General features: G+C 38.1%; 1 protein-coding gene across 1 annotated transcript in view; it reads left to right on the top strand.

Moving 5' to 3' along the window:
* The window catches only part of ITGA8 (integrin subunit alpha 8), a 111804-nt gene that overhangs the window by 71044 nt on the left and 21048 nt on the right, over window positions 1–19712 (top strand). Inside the window, exons 23-27 of the mRNA XM_086466502.1 lie at window positions 1569–1649; window positions 6297–6402; window positions 7351–7509; window positions 13580–13705; window positions 17013–17126. Coding sequence (XP_086322628.1) covers window positions 1569–1649; window positions 6297–6402; window positions 7351–7509; window positions 13580–13705; window positions 17013–17126 — 586 coding nt within the window. The remainder of the gene's footprint in view (window positions 1–1568; window positions 1650–6296; window positions 6403–7350; window positions 7510–13579; window positions 13706–17012; window positions 17127–19712) is intronic.

Genomic DNA, 19712 nt, shown 5'->3' with positions numbered 1-19712 from the left:
TAAAAGAAAAAGGAAACAGAAATCCATAAGGCAGAAAGAGAGAATTACCTAATGGAAAGGAAGGGAAGCAAAGAGCATGTCTGAACTTATGTCCTGGTCTGAGTTATTCAAAAGAGAGACCTTTAATTTACTCCAAAACATCAAGTGGAAAATAAATATTTTGGACTGCAAGTCTATTACCTATAGGAAATAAGCAAAGGCTGAGTAGTGTCTTGAAATCTTGATTCCTTTTCTGATGTGGATTTTGCTAGGCAATTGTAGACCCCTCTGAGGTGGAGATGTCCTGGCACTTCTATTTAAACTATTTTCTTCTCTACTAAATGCTATAAAGCACAAACAAGACAAATACTAAATATATACGATGAAATCTGCCTTTTAACTCTATGGAAGGTAGTAGCATTATACAAATTGAAGAGCAGCTTATTCCAACAGATTAGTGGTATAGTCATTTTTATACTTTAAGCAATTTCTGTACTTTTGTACTCAAAGCAATGGCAATAGAGGATTACATCAAAAGTTCAAATGATGATTGAAGGAAATCTGCATTAGTTTACAAACAAATTAGAGCTGCTCCTAATTTTAGCAATCTGTAACCAGAAAGCCTGGATCAAAGCAGTATTCCACTTTACTCCTCAGGAGTCAGTCTCTGGGAATGCTGGCCTCTTCTGAATGTTTCCATTTGACTGATGCAACCCAGATGTGATAACAGTAAACTGTGACAGCAATAGAAGCTTACTCTCCATGAAGCAAGGCAGTACTTCCACACTTGCTTGAAAAAAACCTTCAAATTTAGTATCATTAATCCCATAATTACATGAATTCTAACTCTGTGATTATTTATTTTCCCTGTCTTCGTGAATTCAAACCTGCAAAACTTTCTTTACCTGAATGGGTTATAGTCATAGAAATGGCCTTTTGAAATAAGAGAAGCTACCTTTATGACTAAGGATTTGCAATAAGAAAAGACAATGAAGTAAGTGAGAGCACTAGGCTTTAAACATAGCATCTGTTTTCACTGCTAAGTGGGATTAAGAGCATAAACATTGTCTGGATAGAGGAGGGGAGAAAATAAGAAAGGTAAAGAAATTATTTATTTTGGGTCTTCAAATACTCTGTCATGCAGAAATCACAAGTTTGGAGAGTCATAAAAGCAAATTTTATTATAACAAATCCTGTCTTGTTCATTAGCATTGCCTTCCTCCACTGCATGAAACGCCCTTGTATGCTATTAAGATACTCCTTTCCATACAGATAGCCAAATTGGACAAGGGAATTTACATGATATTCTGAGCTAAATAAATTTGTATCATCATATTCATGCATAGAATTCTTTAAAGGAAGCTTGAGTTGATTATATTATTAAACATGTGGTGAGGTCAAGCAATATCAGACTTAAGTACCAGTGTCCTACAAGTCTGAAGAGTGGCAGTAGCAAGCCCGTACTTTAATATGTCCAATGGCATTGCTTCCTAATTGTAGGCCTTGAGGTACTCAGTGCTGTGTATATATATATATATCTATAACAATGTAAATAACCTTTTTTTAACCCATGTACATATTTTTTCCAGTTCTAACAAGATTAATCCCACCAGCAATTTAGTTAACCTTCATATCAACATCGGTGCTGTGGCTCAAGTACAGATCAGAGGGTAGGTACTCAACCATTTCAATTCATAAGGATAACTATTTATTGTATTGAATCTTTTCACATATAATAATCCCATGTAGTAAATCTTTTGAGAGATTATAATCACAAATGCCTTATCCACAAAGAGCACCTGAGAGTTCCCAGGGAGTCTCACTCTGCAAGCCTTGCAGGATGGAGCTGCTAAGGACTTACCAGGTGATGTAGGGTAGGACTGCCCACATGAACTCCAGTACGCTTGGTGAGCGTCTGTGCAAATGCAGCACACTAGAATCCCACATTGCAGTAACACCAGTCAGAGCCAATGTTTTATTTGGACATTCAAATTGTGTGTGGATGTTACTAGCACAAAGTGCCTGTTCATTATGTGTAGGTCTGCTGGTGCAACCACCCAGGCACTTAATTTTGAATGTGCTGCTTTTATGACTGGAATGATGAAACACATTATGGCAAGACATATGCCAATAGAGAGCAGAGCAAGGCCTTTGGAGAAAGATTGAATAAGGAATTAGCTATGAAAAGAGATCAGCCAGCTACCACTGTAGGATTCTTACATTTCTGTCTGAATCAAGTGCCTGTCCACTGACGGAAGAGATACCCAAATTAAGCAAGCACAGGATATAATCAAAGATGATTGTTTCTACCTCTATTTTTACTTACAGCTTGGTTTCAGAAACTATGAAATGCAATTAGGTGGTAAGAATGTCAGAGTATCCTGTAAAATCTTGGAACTAAGACTCCTATCCTGGCATCCTGGAGGAAGTCAGCAGGGTGTTCTTTTAAAGCAAGTAATTGCCCAAAAATGCTTTTTGTCTGGGATCTCGGATTTCCTACATCTCCTCATTCTACAGCTCTGGAGCTTAGCCATTCTCAGCTCTGCAAGGGGACAACAGGAGGTACCTCCTTCACTCCCACAGTCAGGCCATGAGGCCTGGCTGATGTGAGAGGGGTAGATGTCACTTATATGATGCATCTCAAGGGGCTGCCTTAGGTACAAACAAATGAAAATGCACTTATTTATGCTTTTATGGGTATATAAAAATCAATTTATTGTTATCGCTCCTAAGACAATACCTTTGACTACCTAGAGAGTCCAGTCACTTGCAGATCACAGAGATTATGTTTTCTGCTGTAATATTCAAACTTAATCAGAGAGATTTTTAAAGTATTTTCCATCAGTTTTTGTAAGTGTTTTTCAGGTTAAGAAGGCTAGAGTTAGGTGGAAAAAGGAGGACTGGCACTCGAAAGACTGTGGATATATGCTAATAGTTGTATTTCTGAATAGGAGCAGTTGAAAGACAATAGGAGGAAGGTAACACAGAAAGAGAAGTAGAGGCTGAGGAGATAAGAATTAAAGGGGTCAGCTGGTGGGCTGCAGATGTGTGAGAAAACGTTGGGAGCCATCAATGCTAGGTGTTGCCATGGGTGGACACCCAGGTTAAGGTTTGGCTGGGGTTTCAGCGCATCAGTGAAATGATTATGGATACATTCACGAGACTTCTCAGGAAGGGCTGCTTCCAGTGCTATGGATTCTGGTTTATTCAGTGAGGTTGCTCAGCACTTTCATAGAAAAATCTTACAAAACTTTTTGTATTATTTGCAAACTTCTTGGAAACTTTTTGCCTCCGTCATGTTCTTTCTGTGCCATAGTGTGTTCTTTTTAATGAAAAATTCTGTAACAGGTAAATAGATAGGCACCAAAAGAAGGCCAAAATATCCTCTGTTCATAAAAAGAGTATGCCCACAAGTGGAAAAAGTGGCTTGAATTGCCTGCAGTGCTAAGAAACAGGTCATTAAATACAGAGGAATTGCTTAGTTGAATGACTTCCAGTTTCTTTCCTCTCAAATCTTTTCATTTCCTTATTAGCTATAGCATGCATATACAAAGGAAAATTCCCAAATGTTTTGTTGACAGATTTTGCTAATTACTCAGAGATGCTAAAGCATACAGCTCCAAGGGAATGATTTGCTCACAATTTCCTAGATAAAAGTAAGAGAGATTATGTCCACATTTGGACTGGAAAATGTCTTGCATTGGTTTCCCTACTGCTCTGCACAGAGTTGCATGACGTGGGACTGGAATCATTGCACATTTTACTGAGGAAAAGTAAGTAGTTTTCAAATTGTGCGTATGCATACATGCATATATACTTGCACAGTGGACCCATGCAAATACTGCCTCTATGAGAAAGGAAGAAATCTTCTTCAATATCCTATTCAAAAGAAATTTAAGGTAACTCCTTAGATAGTTCATTCAATAAGCAGTTGCTCTGATAACTGAGATTTCTTTGCTCTGCTTACCTTTTTTTTTTTTCCATAAAAACGTAAGAGTTTTGTAGTTGTAATTGTTATTTTCTGCTGCTGAAAGAGCACTAGAGGAATGAGGGATTCAGGAGGAAAATAATTTGGACTGGGAGGATTTGCAGCTGGCAGAATTCTTATTGTATATCCCACATAAGCATTTTCTCTAGAACATACTTCCTTTATCTTATCTTTCAGTACTCTCATTTGACTGATCATTCTCACCTAAGACTAGGAAAATCATTGTCTAATAAATTATTCAAATGGTAAAAATATTCTAAGTTAAATGCAAAAAAAAATAGTCAAAAGAGAGGATTTCTGTTTAGTTTGATGTGATTTTGCTACTTTCATGTCTATAGCAGAAGTCCTGAAAACAAGTGTAAAATCTGTTAAAATAAATGTTCTTACATGCTTTATAATAATTTTAATTGAAAGTCTACGTTTACACTTCGCATATTGTAATTCTGTGGATAAGAAAAACACTGCACAGGGAGTGTAACAGAAAACATGCAAATAGGTGTTTGAAACCTCATGCCTGCTTCTTTTTGTCTGTGTACATTTTCTGGTTTGCAAATTTTCGCGGTAGCTGAAGGGTCTCTGTGTCTTGGCTTTTGTAACGAAACAAACATTTATATTGTCCAACAACAATTAATAATTACAATTCTTATTGGAAACAAGGCCATGTGTGAAATATAACAAGTTAGGCTAAGTACCTCATCTGAAATTACTTTTTGATTAGTATATTTCATTTCCTTTGTTATTTAGTGTGGCCTATAGGTTTCTCCTCTGGCATACTTGTTGGTACAAACGGCTGGCCTTTTGAAGCCTGGGGAAGTATTTGGAGTTAGCAGGGTACTCCAGGATACCCTAAGTTTCATGAAGAGTTGTACTTTAGCTGGATGGTGTTAAGTTGTTCCTCTCTGGGATCCCTTGCTGCTTTGAGAAGCTGTATTCTGTAGAAAAGTTTCTATCAGACATTTCATTCATTGTATATGACATAAGAGCTGGAAGCAAGAACAGTTTGTTTCTTCCTAAAGTATTTTAAAATGTCAGCATTTCCAACAAAAACATCCAGTCTTCTGTTCTCTTCTTCAGTGGTGCTTTCTCTGTTTAGACTCAAGGGAAGGTGAATTAACATCGGTGGATAGAAGTCCATCGTTTTAGTCAAATGTTATGTTCTCAAAAAAACTCATTAGCAATTCTTTTTTAACAGCTTTCTGTCAGCAAAATTCCAGCTTTGGCAGAACAAGCATTGGAATTTTGTGGCTTTTCTTTGGGCTAAAGATTCTAGAAACCAGCAAAACGGAGAGTTGACCCTTGTGAAGAAGGGGTAATTCTTAGCATTTTAGCACAAGAACTACTTTCAGTACTAGCATATGACAGATGTCTGTACCAGATTCACCGTGCTAAAAGAAATTCTTGGGATCTGATTTCCCAACTTCTCAACTGAATAAGATTAAAGTTGGCGTCTGAATGGGACCCCTCCAAGGAACTTCCAGTTTTTATGGGAAATAGAAACGTTAACAGAAAACTGCTTGGTCCTTTCTTGAGGTCAGACAGAGAAGGAAAGGAAAAACAAAATAGCAAACAGAAAGAAAGTTATCAAATATTAAGTCATTGTTTCTTCATTTATGTTTGATTTACGTGTTGCAAGTTACAACAGTGTTTTGGGGAATGCCTTAGCTGCTGCTTCATTTGCAAAGCACATGGGAAGCCTGGAGCACTACTTCAGGCTCTAGTCCTGAATTCCATTTCTTGATACGTCGTTTTCCATTGTGACTTTATGGAAGTCACAGTACCTGAGTTTCCCACCTGTAAAATGGGATGGACTACTCTGCAAGGTTTTTTTAAAGGAATGAAAACAAGCATTATAAGGAATTTACAGTCAGAACAGTTAAATACCTCAGAACAGTTAAATACCTAAAAATGTATTGAAGGGAAGAAAGATGCATAGCATTGAAAGGTTTTAAATGGAAGTGAGAAAATACATTTATTTGCGTATCATTACTCTAGTTTTGTGGATAATGTATTCAGATACCACATCAGTAAGAATGATGTGAATGCCTGACAGACTGCATTCCTCTCTCCCAACAGGGAAAGAATCACTCCCTTGGCTGGAAGGGGCCATCCATCAGAGGAATATGAAACTAAATGCGAACCCTCAGTAGTCTGTAAGGGCTGGGTAGTACTTTATGGAAGCATTGTATTGTTCACCTGCCCTAATTCTAATGAATGTGCCCACATAAAATGCCCTTAAGGGCTCAGGTTTCTATAGTGGTCTTAATTTTTTTTCTAAAAGCGATACAGCTAATCACTGGTAACACCGTTTTACCTATTTTGTATATTACAGGGTGTCTCACCCGCCAACAGTTATTTTGCCTCTTCACAACTGGCAACCCAAAGATGAACCAACAAAAGAAGAAGAACTTGGCCCTTTAGTAGAACACATCTATGAGGTATAAGTGATAAATCTTGCCACAGGACCTCATGCTGCTCCCATTGAAATCCTGATGAATTTGATTTATTGTCTTTATCTGCAACTAGATAAAGCCACAAATGTAAATATTATGACGTTAGCACGTGACACAAATTTAATCCGGGAATTCACAACCCCAGTATCTGTTCATGTTAGTGGAGAGATACTAGTTTACACTAGGAGTCTGTCTTTGATGTTTAAGGGATCTATAAACATTTTGGGTGTTTGACAAGAATTAAAAACGGTGCTTAAAAGCTCATTATGATCAATGCCAAATATTTTCAGTGATTTGACTCATTCTCATTAAAGTTTTTCATTAAAAGCTGAGTGTTGTGCACAGTAAAAAATACGTTTCCTTTAACATTTAGCTAGCTGAAAAAACCTGTAGACATACATGTAACTTGTTACCTCATTGCTCAGAAGATATTCTGTTGAAAATAACTCCAAATGTTTGAAGTATACATATTTCTACCTTGTGTTGTTGTCGGGTTTTTTCTATGGATGATTCGTCAATTAAAAGAAAAAAGTTCAGGTTAGAAAAAAGTGCACTGAATGAACTACATGGAATACAGGCCATTTTTGGAATCTGATGGATGATCTTTATTCTAGAGGGTAAAACAGAGTACTTCACATATGGTTACAATTCACAAACCAGCACTCAAGAAAATAATTTCTTGAATACAGACTCAGACAAAAAAAGTTGTTCTTCCAGATTTGCCACTGGCTTTGTGACTAACCTAGAGAGGTTTCTTTTCCCCTACCTGTCACAGATTCTCCATCAGTAAAATGATATTAATAATCTGTACATCTTTCCCAAAGTAGTTCAAGGCTATGGCCACTAAGAATTTGGAAATGTCTAAGTGGTGGTTGCTGTGGGTTTTGTTATTATTTACTGCCTTGGAAAGTACTGACGATATTTGTTTGACAGCTGCACAATATAGGACCAAGTGCCATCAACAACACAGTTCTCCATGTCGGTTGGCCTGTGTCCAGTGGAGAAGAATTTCTTCTTTATATTCTTCATATTCAGACACATGGACCATTGCACTGTCAAACCAGCTCTCCTATTAATACAATGCAAATAAAGGTAAGTCAGCCTCTTTTGTTTCCATCCCTGTCTGCATTTTGTTTGATTATTTTCTACCTACACTTCACAATGGGATGGAGCTTTTGGGGAATTTTTCACAATGACCCTGAGATCATTTTCCTGGGGAAGAAGCAAGATATAGATAGTCTGTAACGTTTCTAGTGTGATAGTTGTGTTGTTTGGTAGGTGTTTAGTTTCTGTACTGTTCTTATTAGAAAAAACTTGTGTTTTGATTCAGTATCGCAGCATTAGATACAAGAGGATTTTTTAATTGGAAATTTGCAGGGTTTTCCCTGAGGGTAATTTTTAATGTGACTTTGAATAGATCACACAAAGTTTTTCAGTTCTCATGGGATCCTGAAAATTCTTGTGTCCTAAGGAGTATGTTAATTCAGAAAGTCATCTGTGCAGCAGCGCTTAGCAGATCAATCCCAAGAGGTGACTTAAGCCTTTTATGTCAAGGGATGCACATAGTTCTTCAGTTGAGTCTGATACAACCTCTATGGGCAAATTCTACTAGTTCTTGATTGTCTTTACAGGGAAAAGGTTCTTCCCTATATCCAGTCTGAACCTCTCAACTTATGCCTATTGCCTGGCATCTTCCCACTAGGGACCTCTGTGAAAAGCTGGCTCCATTTTTGTGATAACCTTCTCCAACAGCTTTGGTACCCCCAAAGCTTTCTCATCTCTGGGCTGAACAAGCACTGGTCTCTCAACCTCTCCCTGCAGGACAAGTACTCCAGCCCTGAGCAACCCTGGAGGCCCTCCACTGAACTCATTCCAGTATTTTGATATCTGTCTTCTGCTGATGCTCCAAAAATGGATGTTGTAGCTACATGTGGTCTAATGAGTGCTGAGCAGAGTAATGACTTCCTCGAGATACTGCCTGTTCATACAGCCCAGGATGCTGTTGGCCCTCGCTGCTGACAGGGCACACTGCTGGCTCATGTGCAGCTTAAGCCAGGTCTTTTTCTGCAGAGCTGCTTCTTAGCCAGTCAGTCCTCAGCATGTTTTGTTGCCGGGGCTATTGCCTTGCACCAAGTATATGATAAGATACGTATTTTTAGTATCATATGCTGTATTTCATATTACGGTTATGCTCAACGTAGTATGAGACAGTATAATATGTAAAATGGGAGTAATTTTAGAAGCATCTATATTTTTTACCTGTCTTAGTGTTAATTATTTTAATTTTTCTGAGAACATACTTTGAATATCCTATAAAGTGGAACTATCAAATGGAATTACGCATGGAATATACTCCAGAAATGGCAGTTTTCATGTATTGCCACTTGATAAAAGGATTAATATAGCCTACAATTATTTTATGGCTTAATCAATATTAACTCATAAAAGTCACAACTTTTTTGGCGACATGACAAGTTTTGGGTTTTTCTACTTGGAAATAATTCTGTAATTATTTCAGTCATACTAGCAAAAAGGAAAAGAAATCCCCTGCCCATTTTTTCGTAAGCGTTGCTCGTATGTATTGTTTGCCATCCAAATTGCTTCCCCTTCCATGGACATGGTTCTTCTTTCCTAGCAGAGCTGGAGATCTCAAAGTCTGGAGAAAACACTAACAAGGGGAAGCTTAGCAGTGGCCGCCTCAGTAAAGTCTTGATATCCCAGTGTCTAAAAGCCTGGTTTAAGATCTATGTTTATGATGGCAGATCCCCCCAAAAGAGCTTGGTTTGGCTCAAAGTCAGAAGATTTAGCAAAGCACAGCTCTACATATTATCCCATCAAAAACAAGGTATCCAATTTATTAAGCATAACTGATTCCAGACACTTCTGGAGTAAACAACACTTCTCAAGTTTAACCAGTAGCCTGTTAAACATCTTGCAGGGAGAGCTGCGTTCCAAACGCTAAAAGTGCTATATGTCTTTGCATACCAGGAGAGGTTTGAGTTTGGTACAATGGATCAAAGTGGAGACATCTTTCTAGTGAAGGGGATTGCTCACAACCACAGGAATACAAGACAAGTCTTTAGTTATACAAGACAAATCTTTAGTTTAAAGAGACAGAACTAGAATATATACTTACAAGAATATAGAAAAACTGATGTATAGCAAATATGTTATGGCTAGATTTTTGTGTTTCATCCAGGAAGCCAGAGAGGAATTAGGATTCCACCCTTTTATTTAGTTTCTCTAGAGGAAGAAAAAGGGAATGAGTGACAGGGAATTGAAGATAGAAAATGTTTCCATTTTGTACCCAAAACACAGCAAATTTGGGAATGGAGAATTTTTTCTATTAATCTTTTCCACCCCGTTTCCACTCACTTTTCAGAAGTTGTGAGGAGCAAGAAGCAGAGCTGCTGCGTTTTGTGTTTTCAAGCCTAGCATCTCAAAGCCACTGGTTAGATCAGGTTGCAAGTACATGAAAAGGAGTTCAGCAGCTGCTCTCTAGCCACTGTGTTCTGTTTTACATTTCAATTAAGAAGCTGAGGTGGGAGCATTACTGTCAGGAGGGCAGAGCTCCTGGGTAGAAGAGGGAACACAGTTCTTAATGACTTTTTCAGGCAATGTATTTTTGATGATCTTAGGGTTTGGGGGGGGGGGTATTTTTTAGTTTGCTGTTTCTGCTTCTACTTGATAATGATTGCATCTGTTACATAAACAAGACTAAATTCTTGTGAGGCTTGTGAGAAATGTTCCTGTAATAATGAAATAATGGTCCATCTGTCTTAGCAGAATATGACTTTAGATGCACAGTCATTATTGCAAGAATTTAAACACCCTTTCCTTATTTCAGTTTTTCAAAGCAATGAACAGCATGAATACACGAATCAGGTTTCAAATAGGTAAGGCTTATCTATTGCTTCAGATGGGAAGAGGATAGAGACAGCTTCCGTCAGGTTTTGTATAAACAGCAGGATGCCTGGCTCAAATTTCCAAATAAGGCTAAGGACTTTATATGCCTGGCTCCTCTTGGATGTCAGAACCTAGCTCTCTTAGGGTACTTGGGTATTTCCCCTTTGAAATGACTGAAGATTGTTCAGTTTCAGTCAAAGCAGTATATTCCTCCTCATTGCTGAATTGCTTGTCTTGTAGAAAGGTTTGCTTTGTGCTTTGTTGTTTCTTCCACAAAGATAAATCAGACCTGTGCACACATGGGAAGACCTATTTAGGGACTTTTCCTTTTCTGTAGCTTATCTTCCTCCGAAGGCAGTGAGGGACATGAAAGGACAATAAAATTATGAATCTTGAAAAAGGTGTAAAGAGGAGCAAAAGGACTGATCAAAGATACGGGACAGATTGCCTTGCAGAAGAAGGTGCTTCAATCCAGAAAGGAGGTGACTGTGCACAAATACAATCCGCAAGATCAGAAGTGTCCGGAAGAGTGTGGGTGGGGATTGATTGCTCTCTGCCTATTCCTGCGCAGGAATGCAGTGTGTTCACTGCATAGGAATTGGAGCATCAAATGAAGCCTGTAGAGCCAGATGCAAAACAAGCAAAAGGAAGTGGTGGCTCATGGTGACAGGTACTAGACGTCTGGAACTTGTTGCCAAAAGAAGCAGTCAGGGTTAAAAGTTTATATGGTTTCGAGAGGAAACTGGACAAATTTGCAAAAGAGAAGTCCAGTGAAGATTAATAAATGAACAAAAACTTCATGCAGATCAAGAGGTCCCTGAGCTGAAAACGTTTTGAAGCTGCAAGTTATTAGGAGAGAGCATTGTGTATGCACGCCCTGTTCTTATTCTTCCTTCCATATCTTCTTAAAGGCAATGTTGATGAGAATAGGCCTCAGCTATATGGACTTTCGCCTCAGACAGTATTCCTGACAAGTTGGGGTTTTTTTCCCCAGACTGATGACAAAAAGTAGTTTTATGGAGCCTGTGCCTATAAATACCAGAGGTATAAGTAGTGGTTTCCAGCTATGATGGATGACACAGGGCGACACACAGCACATTCGCAGTAACTGAGCACTGTAGTACCATGAGTGAGGCATCTGTCAGGGAAGCAGCAAAATAGCAGCTAAAATCTACCACATGGGTAAGGTACATCCACTAACATGACTGGCAGGAGCTAATGTCTTCCAGAGACAGTGTCTCCTGCTGCTGCAGAGCTGTTGTTACTGTGTGTAAGTCCTGGACTGAACACAGTAATACCATCCAATGCATTGCTGTTGAATGGTCACTGACACCTCTTGTATAACAGTTTTTACATAAAGTCCTCTGCCAGAACATTTCTGATGGACTTACACTTTGCAGCAGAGGGTGTTGCCTGGCTAGAAAAAGAGGAAAGCTAAACTGGGTTTTGAAATGAGAAGTGAAGAACTGGAGAGATCTGGAAATCTGCTCAAAGTGCCAAGGCTCAGGAGAAGAAAGCAGTACAGTTTTCCCTGGTGGGGAAACAAAGATAGTCCGTTGTAGTTAAAGGGAGAGAGTGAGAATCCGTTTAAAATAAGGTATCGTGTGCTAAATTTGTGGCATATAAAATAGCTACAGAGACAGAGTTTTACAATTCCATGCTACTAGCTCAGGAAGGATAAAATAACGTCTTTAACCTGAACATCTTGGCCACTGGAGAAATTCTGCTTTTAAATTGTTGCAGGAGATATGTATGTTTTCTCTTAATCACAGAGGGCTGTTTTGGAACCTTTGCTGTTAATAATTCACTACTGAAGATGCTAACACTCTAGAATCTATGAAAAAAAAAAAGTCAATATAGAAATCATCTAGTGTTCAAATGCATCTACATAGGTATCAGCTGTGATCATATATTGAAGGCTTCTTCAAAGGCGTGTCATTATGTTGTGGTTCTTCTAATTTGTCATCATTAAAGAAACCTAAATGTGCTGGTGAAAGAATCTTGGAAAGAGAATTCCCACATGTTATCACACTGAGGAGAGATTTACTAGCTATTTAACTGTTCCCTTATGGCAAAAAAAGATGATGTTAACCTAATTAAGCAACAGGAAAAAAAAAAATTCTTTTTTTCTTAAGGGGTTTTCATCACTTAATAAATTATGGTATCTTTTACTTCATAGGATGCTTTTGACTGAAGATCTTAGACAATGTCAAAACAGCTCCTTCTTTCATCATTTTAATCAGATGAATGGTACAAGTTTTCCAAATCTAGTACTATACAGCATTAGTGTGTAGAAGGTTTTGTGTGTTTACAGATATTCTCTTACCTTTAGTGCTACAACATTTGTTACAATTACAAACATTTCCTTTAGGATTTTGTTTAAGATATTTTGTGTTCAGGGATTATAGGAACTGATAAAATGGATCTGATGTAGCTCTATAATTAGAGGCCTTTAAAGAATAGTCTTGTCTATGTTTAAGTGAGTTCCTGTGAAGGTCTTATTGCAAATTTCCACATCTATGTTACTGTGATTTTTACATGATTGGATTGTTGTGAATTAGAATTTATCCTTCCCTCCGCAGCAGTTGGTTCCCAGGTGTTCTCTGAGGCTTCTTGAAGGAAGCCATAAATGCTCTTTGCAGAAATTAAAAGACAAAACTGCCAACAATAAAATTAGGTTTTAATCAGAGAATAAAAATGTGTGAAGAGAAGATAAAGCTGAAGAGAATGCATTTCAGTATGAGATTAGAAATGAACAAACTGTTGCGTTATACAAAATTGAGTTGTTTCTAAAAGAAATCTGTAACAAATAGTGATCAAAAGTTGTGTTGCTAGAATTCAGATTTCCTTTTTTTTAAAAAATTTTACTTTCAAAATCTGGTAAAATCATTATATTTCAATAGGCAGATTCTGATCTGAACTAATGACTAGACTTCCATGCAGCAACTTTGAATTTATCCTGTTATAGAGATCAGAATCTGGCCCCAAGAGTCTAACAAAATTAAGTACAGCAGTGAAACTGACACCAGTGAAGAGTGGGAAAAAATGTTATCTGCTGTAATTCCTGTAACTGGGCGATACCTTTCCGTACTGTTACTCATCATGCTCCTAGTTGAAGACAATATATTCTCATGACTGTGCTGTTAAATGGAAAAAACAGTGTTAATCCAAAATTCAAGACCTCTGAGAAGGGAACAAATCTGTTAGAATTATTGTATGAGTATGTCATTACCATTCACATTTTTTCTCTTTGCAGTTTGCTATTCCACAAGACACTCCTGAACTTGCTGCTTTTTTATATAATTCCACAATTTCTCATTACATCAGGAAGAGGGATGTCACAGTGGCAGAACCACACAGGGGAAACTCTGCAAAAATATTGGTGAGCTATCTAAAAACTATAAACTGGGACTATGCATGCAGCATGTCAAGGTGGCTGTTGGTTTGACTACAATTTATTTGCAGATTTTAAAATATTTTTCTAAGTGATTTTTCACCTCTCACTTTGAAATAGTGTTTATTGTATATCACCACGCCCCAGGTTAGCGATTTTATTTGACAGATTTTTATGTTAAAGGTCATGCATGCCAAATTCCTGGCTGTTTGCAGACAAACCTCTGTGGTCAGGCCATGGCACACTTGTCACAGGGAATTTCAGCACAGATTTAGAGAATGAGTCCCTGTTCCACAAATTAAATTTCAGATTCTGACTTCTGAAAGGTAGGTCTCTTCTTGTTAACTTGAGCCCTAGCATTCTGGCTCTTTCGTAAAGAGTAACTCACACTTAAAATTCACATTTTCATGTAAAGTAACAATTCTGACATACAAATACTTTCGAGTATGTTTGTTGCCCCTGGTAGGTACTTACGTACACGTGGAAAGGTAAGACTCTTTCCCTTTACAGTCCCACAAGCAAGACAGATGGGACAGGTCCCTGCATTTTTAACATTCCAGACAATGCTGGAGCAAGAGCAAAGATCTCTGTCCCAGGAAGATAGTTCTGATTAGTCAGCCTGGTACCTGAGTGTTTGGGCTTGACTGCATTTTGAGAAGCTTGGGATTTTTTCCATTTCTGTGTTCAATGTCCCACCTTCAGCATACTTCAGCATTGTAGGTATCTGCTCCCCTTGCCTAGAGGCTGTGTTCAAATTCGCTGACCTTGAGGTCAGCTGTGGGATTCATGTCAGTGCTTTCCATCTATTTTTATGAACCTCAGGCAGAGTTTTTCATGCTGTCCAGTCTCTTGTTAAGCTGTTTATTGCAAGCTCATGATTGAATTATTTGACATCACTAGAATTTTGTAGGAAGAAAAGAACCTCACAGACCTAAGTATTCTGGAGGAATAGAATAATTATGCTGCTTCTGAAAGTTAATTTGGCAATTTTCATAACAGGAAGAAGATAGAATCTGAAAGTAATGAATACCATAATGTTATTAAGAATAAAATCACAGATGAACCCATTTTAAACAATAATCACTATTGATTCCTGTGTAATTCTTTCATCAACCTAATACCCTGGGAAGAATCTGATTCCTCTGGAGCTGAAGGAAAAACGCCTGGGCATTCAAAGACATACCAGGCAATACCACAGAACGCTTAATCCATTCTTCAGTAATACCTTAATTATCAGTTATCTTTCTCAATGATTAGGCTCATATGCTGCCACCATAGAAATTACTGCAGCAACTGAAAGTGGTTAACAAAGTTCTTAAGTATGCACCGTGCCTGCATCTTAAAATACGAAGCAGAGATTTTTTCGGCTGCTTGATGTAGACAGATAGTATTTAGCTGAGCACTTAGTACTATAAAATAGGCACTGTGATGAGGAGTCTTCTAGTACAATATGCTTTTGATAAGCACAAATTAGGATAGGATTTGGTACAGTGCTTACCACTGGATATATAGCAGGGCTTTTCCAGGATGGGCATAGGAAAGCAATATGTCATTTGTTCAGTTAAAGATGTCCCAATTCATGCCTTCAGCACTGCATACTACGGATCCAGAAAAAAATACGTATTTTTATTGGCATATTGGAAGTATACATGGAAAGTGAATGTTGCTCTGGAAATGACTGATTGGCCAAAAGTAATTCTTTGTTAAAATTTGTTCGGGTTTTTTTTTGGTCAGAATTTTCAAGTTATTTTCATTTTCATCAAAGCATTTTCACAGAGAGGAAAATGTTCTGAGAACCTCTTATTCTATTTATACTGTTTATTAAACATTTGATTTCCATTGGTTCTAATGTTGCAGTGTTCTGAAAATCAATACAGGCTAAATGCATTACTAAGAAAAATAGAAATATGTGTTTAGGTCCTAAAATGTCAGCCAAAAGTAGACTTTTCTGCATACTAATGATTTATTTTGTTAATATGTGGTTTTGGCCACTATGATTAATGAAAACAGCTCTCCTCCTTCCTGAAAGATAAGTAAATCTGGTTGGAGGATGTTTAAATATGAAAGGCCAAATAAACAGATACTTTGAAATATTTCTTTCAAAAAAAGGTTTATAGTTGCAAGTTCTAAGGTTTACAGTTTCATTTTCAGGCAGATTTAGAAAACAGTGATCAAGCATACAGCTTCTACTTAACTTCTGATAAGATAGAGGTTTGTGGAGAAAGCTGTCTATAAAGATACAGGATTCCTTGAGGATGTTTTCAGATCTGTTACATATATCATCATCTCATTTTCTGAGGTAGGGGCTTTGGTAGCACAGCCATGCTCACTCTCCTGAGGGAATATAGTTGTGAAAACTTAGCTTTGCTTTTGAGGTCACAAGACCTTCTGTCACAAGTGTCAATAAAGCATCTGTAAGGGAAGGATTCTCTGCTTTGTTATAAAAATATGAATCAATTAAAACCTCAGCCTTCCTCCTGAATCAAACCAAAACTTGTCAGGTAAAACCCATTTGTATATATAAATCCATACATTTTTTTACACACACTTTTAATCATTTTTCTATGAGATCTTTATTCCTTTTTACACCCCAAACAATTGTTCTGTGGTTACTCCATGAGACTCTGTTCATTCCCTTCAGTGGCTTCCAGTCAGCTTTTAACCTTTTTTGTGACAATCTTCTGGCAGACTTTAACAGAGTATATAGCTTCAAGTTGCATTGCTTGGCTTTTGTCTTCAGCCCTGTGTATGAGCCAGAATCACTGCTCATCAAGAACGTTTCATGGACAACAAGTTTCAAGTAGAGCAATTAATGAATCTCAGCAAATGTTCTGGCTGCTATAGTGTAAACATCAGTAAGAAAACCAGGAGAGTTAGAAGAGGGGAAAGATTTAGGAACATAAATAAAGACTTCAGGCATAGAGAACAGGAAAAAAAGTGTTGAAAACACAAAATGACTGATAGATGAAGACAAAGCACATGCTTCAAAGGATTGATAAGTACCTGGACATTTTAAGAGCTCTTCAGAGTAGATACTGTTGAAAATTACTACTTTTATTTTCGTGACTACAGGTAGGCGGTTGTATTCATTGGTGGTACAAAAAGAATCTCCACCTTGGTTTATAGTTCTCACAATGACTTGTGGGGTATCTCATGTATATTAGATTAAATTAGTGATTTCAGACTACTTAACTCTTTAAGGGAAAGTTGATTTATTTTGCTGATTTATAGCATTTGAAAATGATTATATACATTTTTAAAGCGTAGGTATAACTTCTCTTTATTTTGTACACAGAACTGTACAAATGTGAAGTGTGTCCTGATTTCCTGTACTGTAGGACAACTGGAAAGAGGGAAGAGTGCAGCGCTAAAAATCAGGTCCCGGCTATGGGCCCAAACATTCCTGGAGGTAATGCACATAAAGATCTCTTTCTATACACAAAGACCCCTGCATCTTTTTTTTCACCAGATATTTAAGAATACAAATGGTGAATTTGAATGGGCCAAATGCAAATCCTTTTTTGTTATCACTTTCTTTGAAGATAACATCTCACTGGTTCCTGTTAGATCACATGCATGCTGCTTACTTATCCTATCTTTAACAACTGGTCAGTACACTGAGAAATTTAATTCAGTTTGCTGTTACTAGGCAATAACTGCAGATCCTATCTTGATCAGACTGATGGATTATCACCTTCGTTCTTCAAGGAATTTCTAATTTCTGTCTTTCTACCTGTAATGCAAGAACCTCCCTGTGTTCCCCATAGCTGTAGGAGAAGAATGATTTATCCTCACAGTAGCTCTTACCCTAGCAAGAGAAGAATTGAGGATCTTCAGCTTACAACAGGAGCTTTAAATTAAGCTACTCATACCTTATAAGTTATTTTCTCCCCTTCCCCTCAAATATGAAAGTAGATAAAAGAAATTCTTCCTTGCTTGACTTGCTTTCCTGGAGAAACAGAGAGCAGATGGGACAGTATTTACAGAAAGTTGAATGCCAGCTCAATAGCTACTCATCATGGCTCCAAACCCATAATGGGTGCATTCTTTGGGGGTCAGGGGCCTGTCTTAGTGTATGGGACTATGGCAGCGGTTACCGAAAGGATGACTTAAAAGGTTTTCTACCTATCTGTCTGGACTTAAGGTCACATTCTGTGTTCCTTCTGCAACAGCTATTAGCACCATTATGACTGAAGAGAGCATAGAACTATCTGGCTTTGCTTGAGAGAAAGTGATTTCTGTCTAGCTGAGTAACAAAGGGCATCCTTTCAGATACTACTAGGTGAATTAATTCCTCATTTGTCAGTACATTTTCTTTCTATTAACGATCAGTCCCAAGAAACTTTCATATCCTTTCTTTGGTTCCCTTAACACTAATACAATGCTTTTAAGAGGAGGCATGTTTAGCAAATGTGTTTGAAAGGCTGGACTGGATGTACTTCATTTAGGCTTGCTCAGTGAGTCATCTGCTAGTGGGGAAATAAGGGCAGGCTCTGGTTCAGATTTAAGCCGAAAAGCTTGACAGCTTGCATGTCTCTGTGTGCTTCCAAATCTGGGTAACTGGGATGGACATCTTCTGGTGTAAGCTTTTGCAAAGGTCTTACAAAATTTTGCACAGAAAATGCTGGTATGTAAGCATCTCTGTACTCACAGGAAAAACGTGTATATTGGAAAATATGACAGAAATTTTATTCAAATTTTTTCTAATTCCAATAAGAAACTGTCTGATGTTCATACACTGGCAGTCCCTGTTAAGTTTAGTTAAGAACTGCACTAGTTCACCGTTTCTAACACACAGAGATGGGCAGAGAGGTAGAGATACAATCCTTGGCTGGAACAATCTGTGATAATTTTCACCACTGCAGTGTGCAAGCAATATCACAGTGAACCTTCCCCATCTTCTTCACAAGTGAAAGATAAAGCTTAGCTCCCTAGCTAGCTGCCTTGCTGGGAACTGAACCTGACATATTGCAGATCCAATCAAGGATTTCTGTTCATCATTCTGCCAGTGAAATCTAGTTAAGTCTGTGAAGTCCAAAAAAAGGTCTTGTGAAAAAAACCCACATAAATGAAACCCCTTGCACAGATCCTTAGATGCCAATTTTCTAGGCTGTGTACAGCTATTTCAGTGGGAAGTAGCCTCATAAAAGTTTTTCTGAGTCCAGTTTAGTATGTAACAAGAAATAACTGTAAGAGATTAAAGCTAAACAAATGTAATGAGAAACAGAGTTTTTCTGTGAGTTTTTGGTTGTGACAGAGGATGTGTAACAGTTGGCGCAAACTAGCTACAGAAGACTTGAAATCTCCTTTTCTTAGTGACTCTTAATTAAGTCAGAATCTTTTTCTAGCTTAGTTAGCCTGCCTTAGGTTCAGAAAAAGGATAACTGCATGAAATTCAGTGGCATGTTTAATGCAGGAGCAGTGGGGTTCATCTTACCTAATTTTAGTCGGCTGAAAGTTAGATATCAAAGCTGGTTGCCTAACTCTGCAGCCGGTGACATGACAGAGAGGTATCTGCAGAGGGTGCTTTATCCAGCTGGTTTGAAACACCTTCTCTGCCCTCCTTCTGATCTGGATGGTGGAAAAGGGTCAAAGCTGTACCTTGGGACACCAGTCTGTGCAAACACACCAGGCAATGCTGGTGCTGCAGCCCTGTTGTCTCCTCCTTGCTCCTTAATAAATCCTGCTTGCTATGGCTGCGCTTCCCTTCACTCAATGAGCTCAAGGCAGAGGTGGAACCTTACACCAGCCTGTGGGCAGAGGCAAGGATGAGCCATCCTGTAGAGTCCCTGGGTGCAGAGACCTCATGGCAAACACTCTTACGAGTACATCTTTTGCTTATTCCACTGTCTTTGCATACCCCTGCTGTCAAACAAGGCTTTTTATGGGCTGTGATTTTACCTTTTATCTGTATCCTTAGGAAACATTTCCTTCTAATAGTAGCTTGCGAGCCTTGTAAAGGCTCAGAAAACTCCACTTAAAGCAACAGGATTTT

Source organism: Leptosomus discolor, chromosome 6 (genome assembly GCF_034619465.1).
Source record: "Leptosomus discolor isolate bLepDis1 chromosome 6, bLepDis1.hap2, whole genome shotgun sequence".
NCBI lineage: Eukaryota > Metazoa > Chordata > Aves > Leptosomiformes > Leptosomidae > Leptosomus > Leptosomus discolor.
The sequence above is the reverse complement of the archived record's forward strand: the minus strand, read 5'-3'. Positions and strand labels throughout refer to the sequence as shown.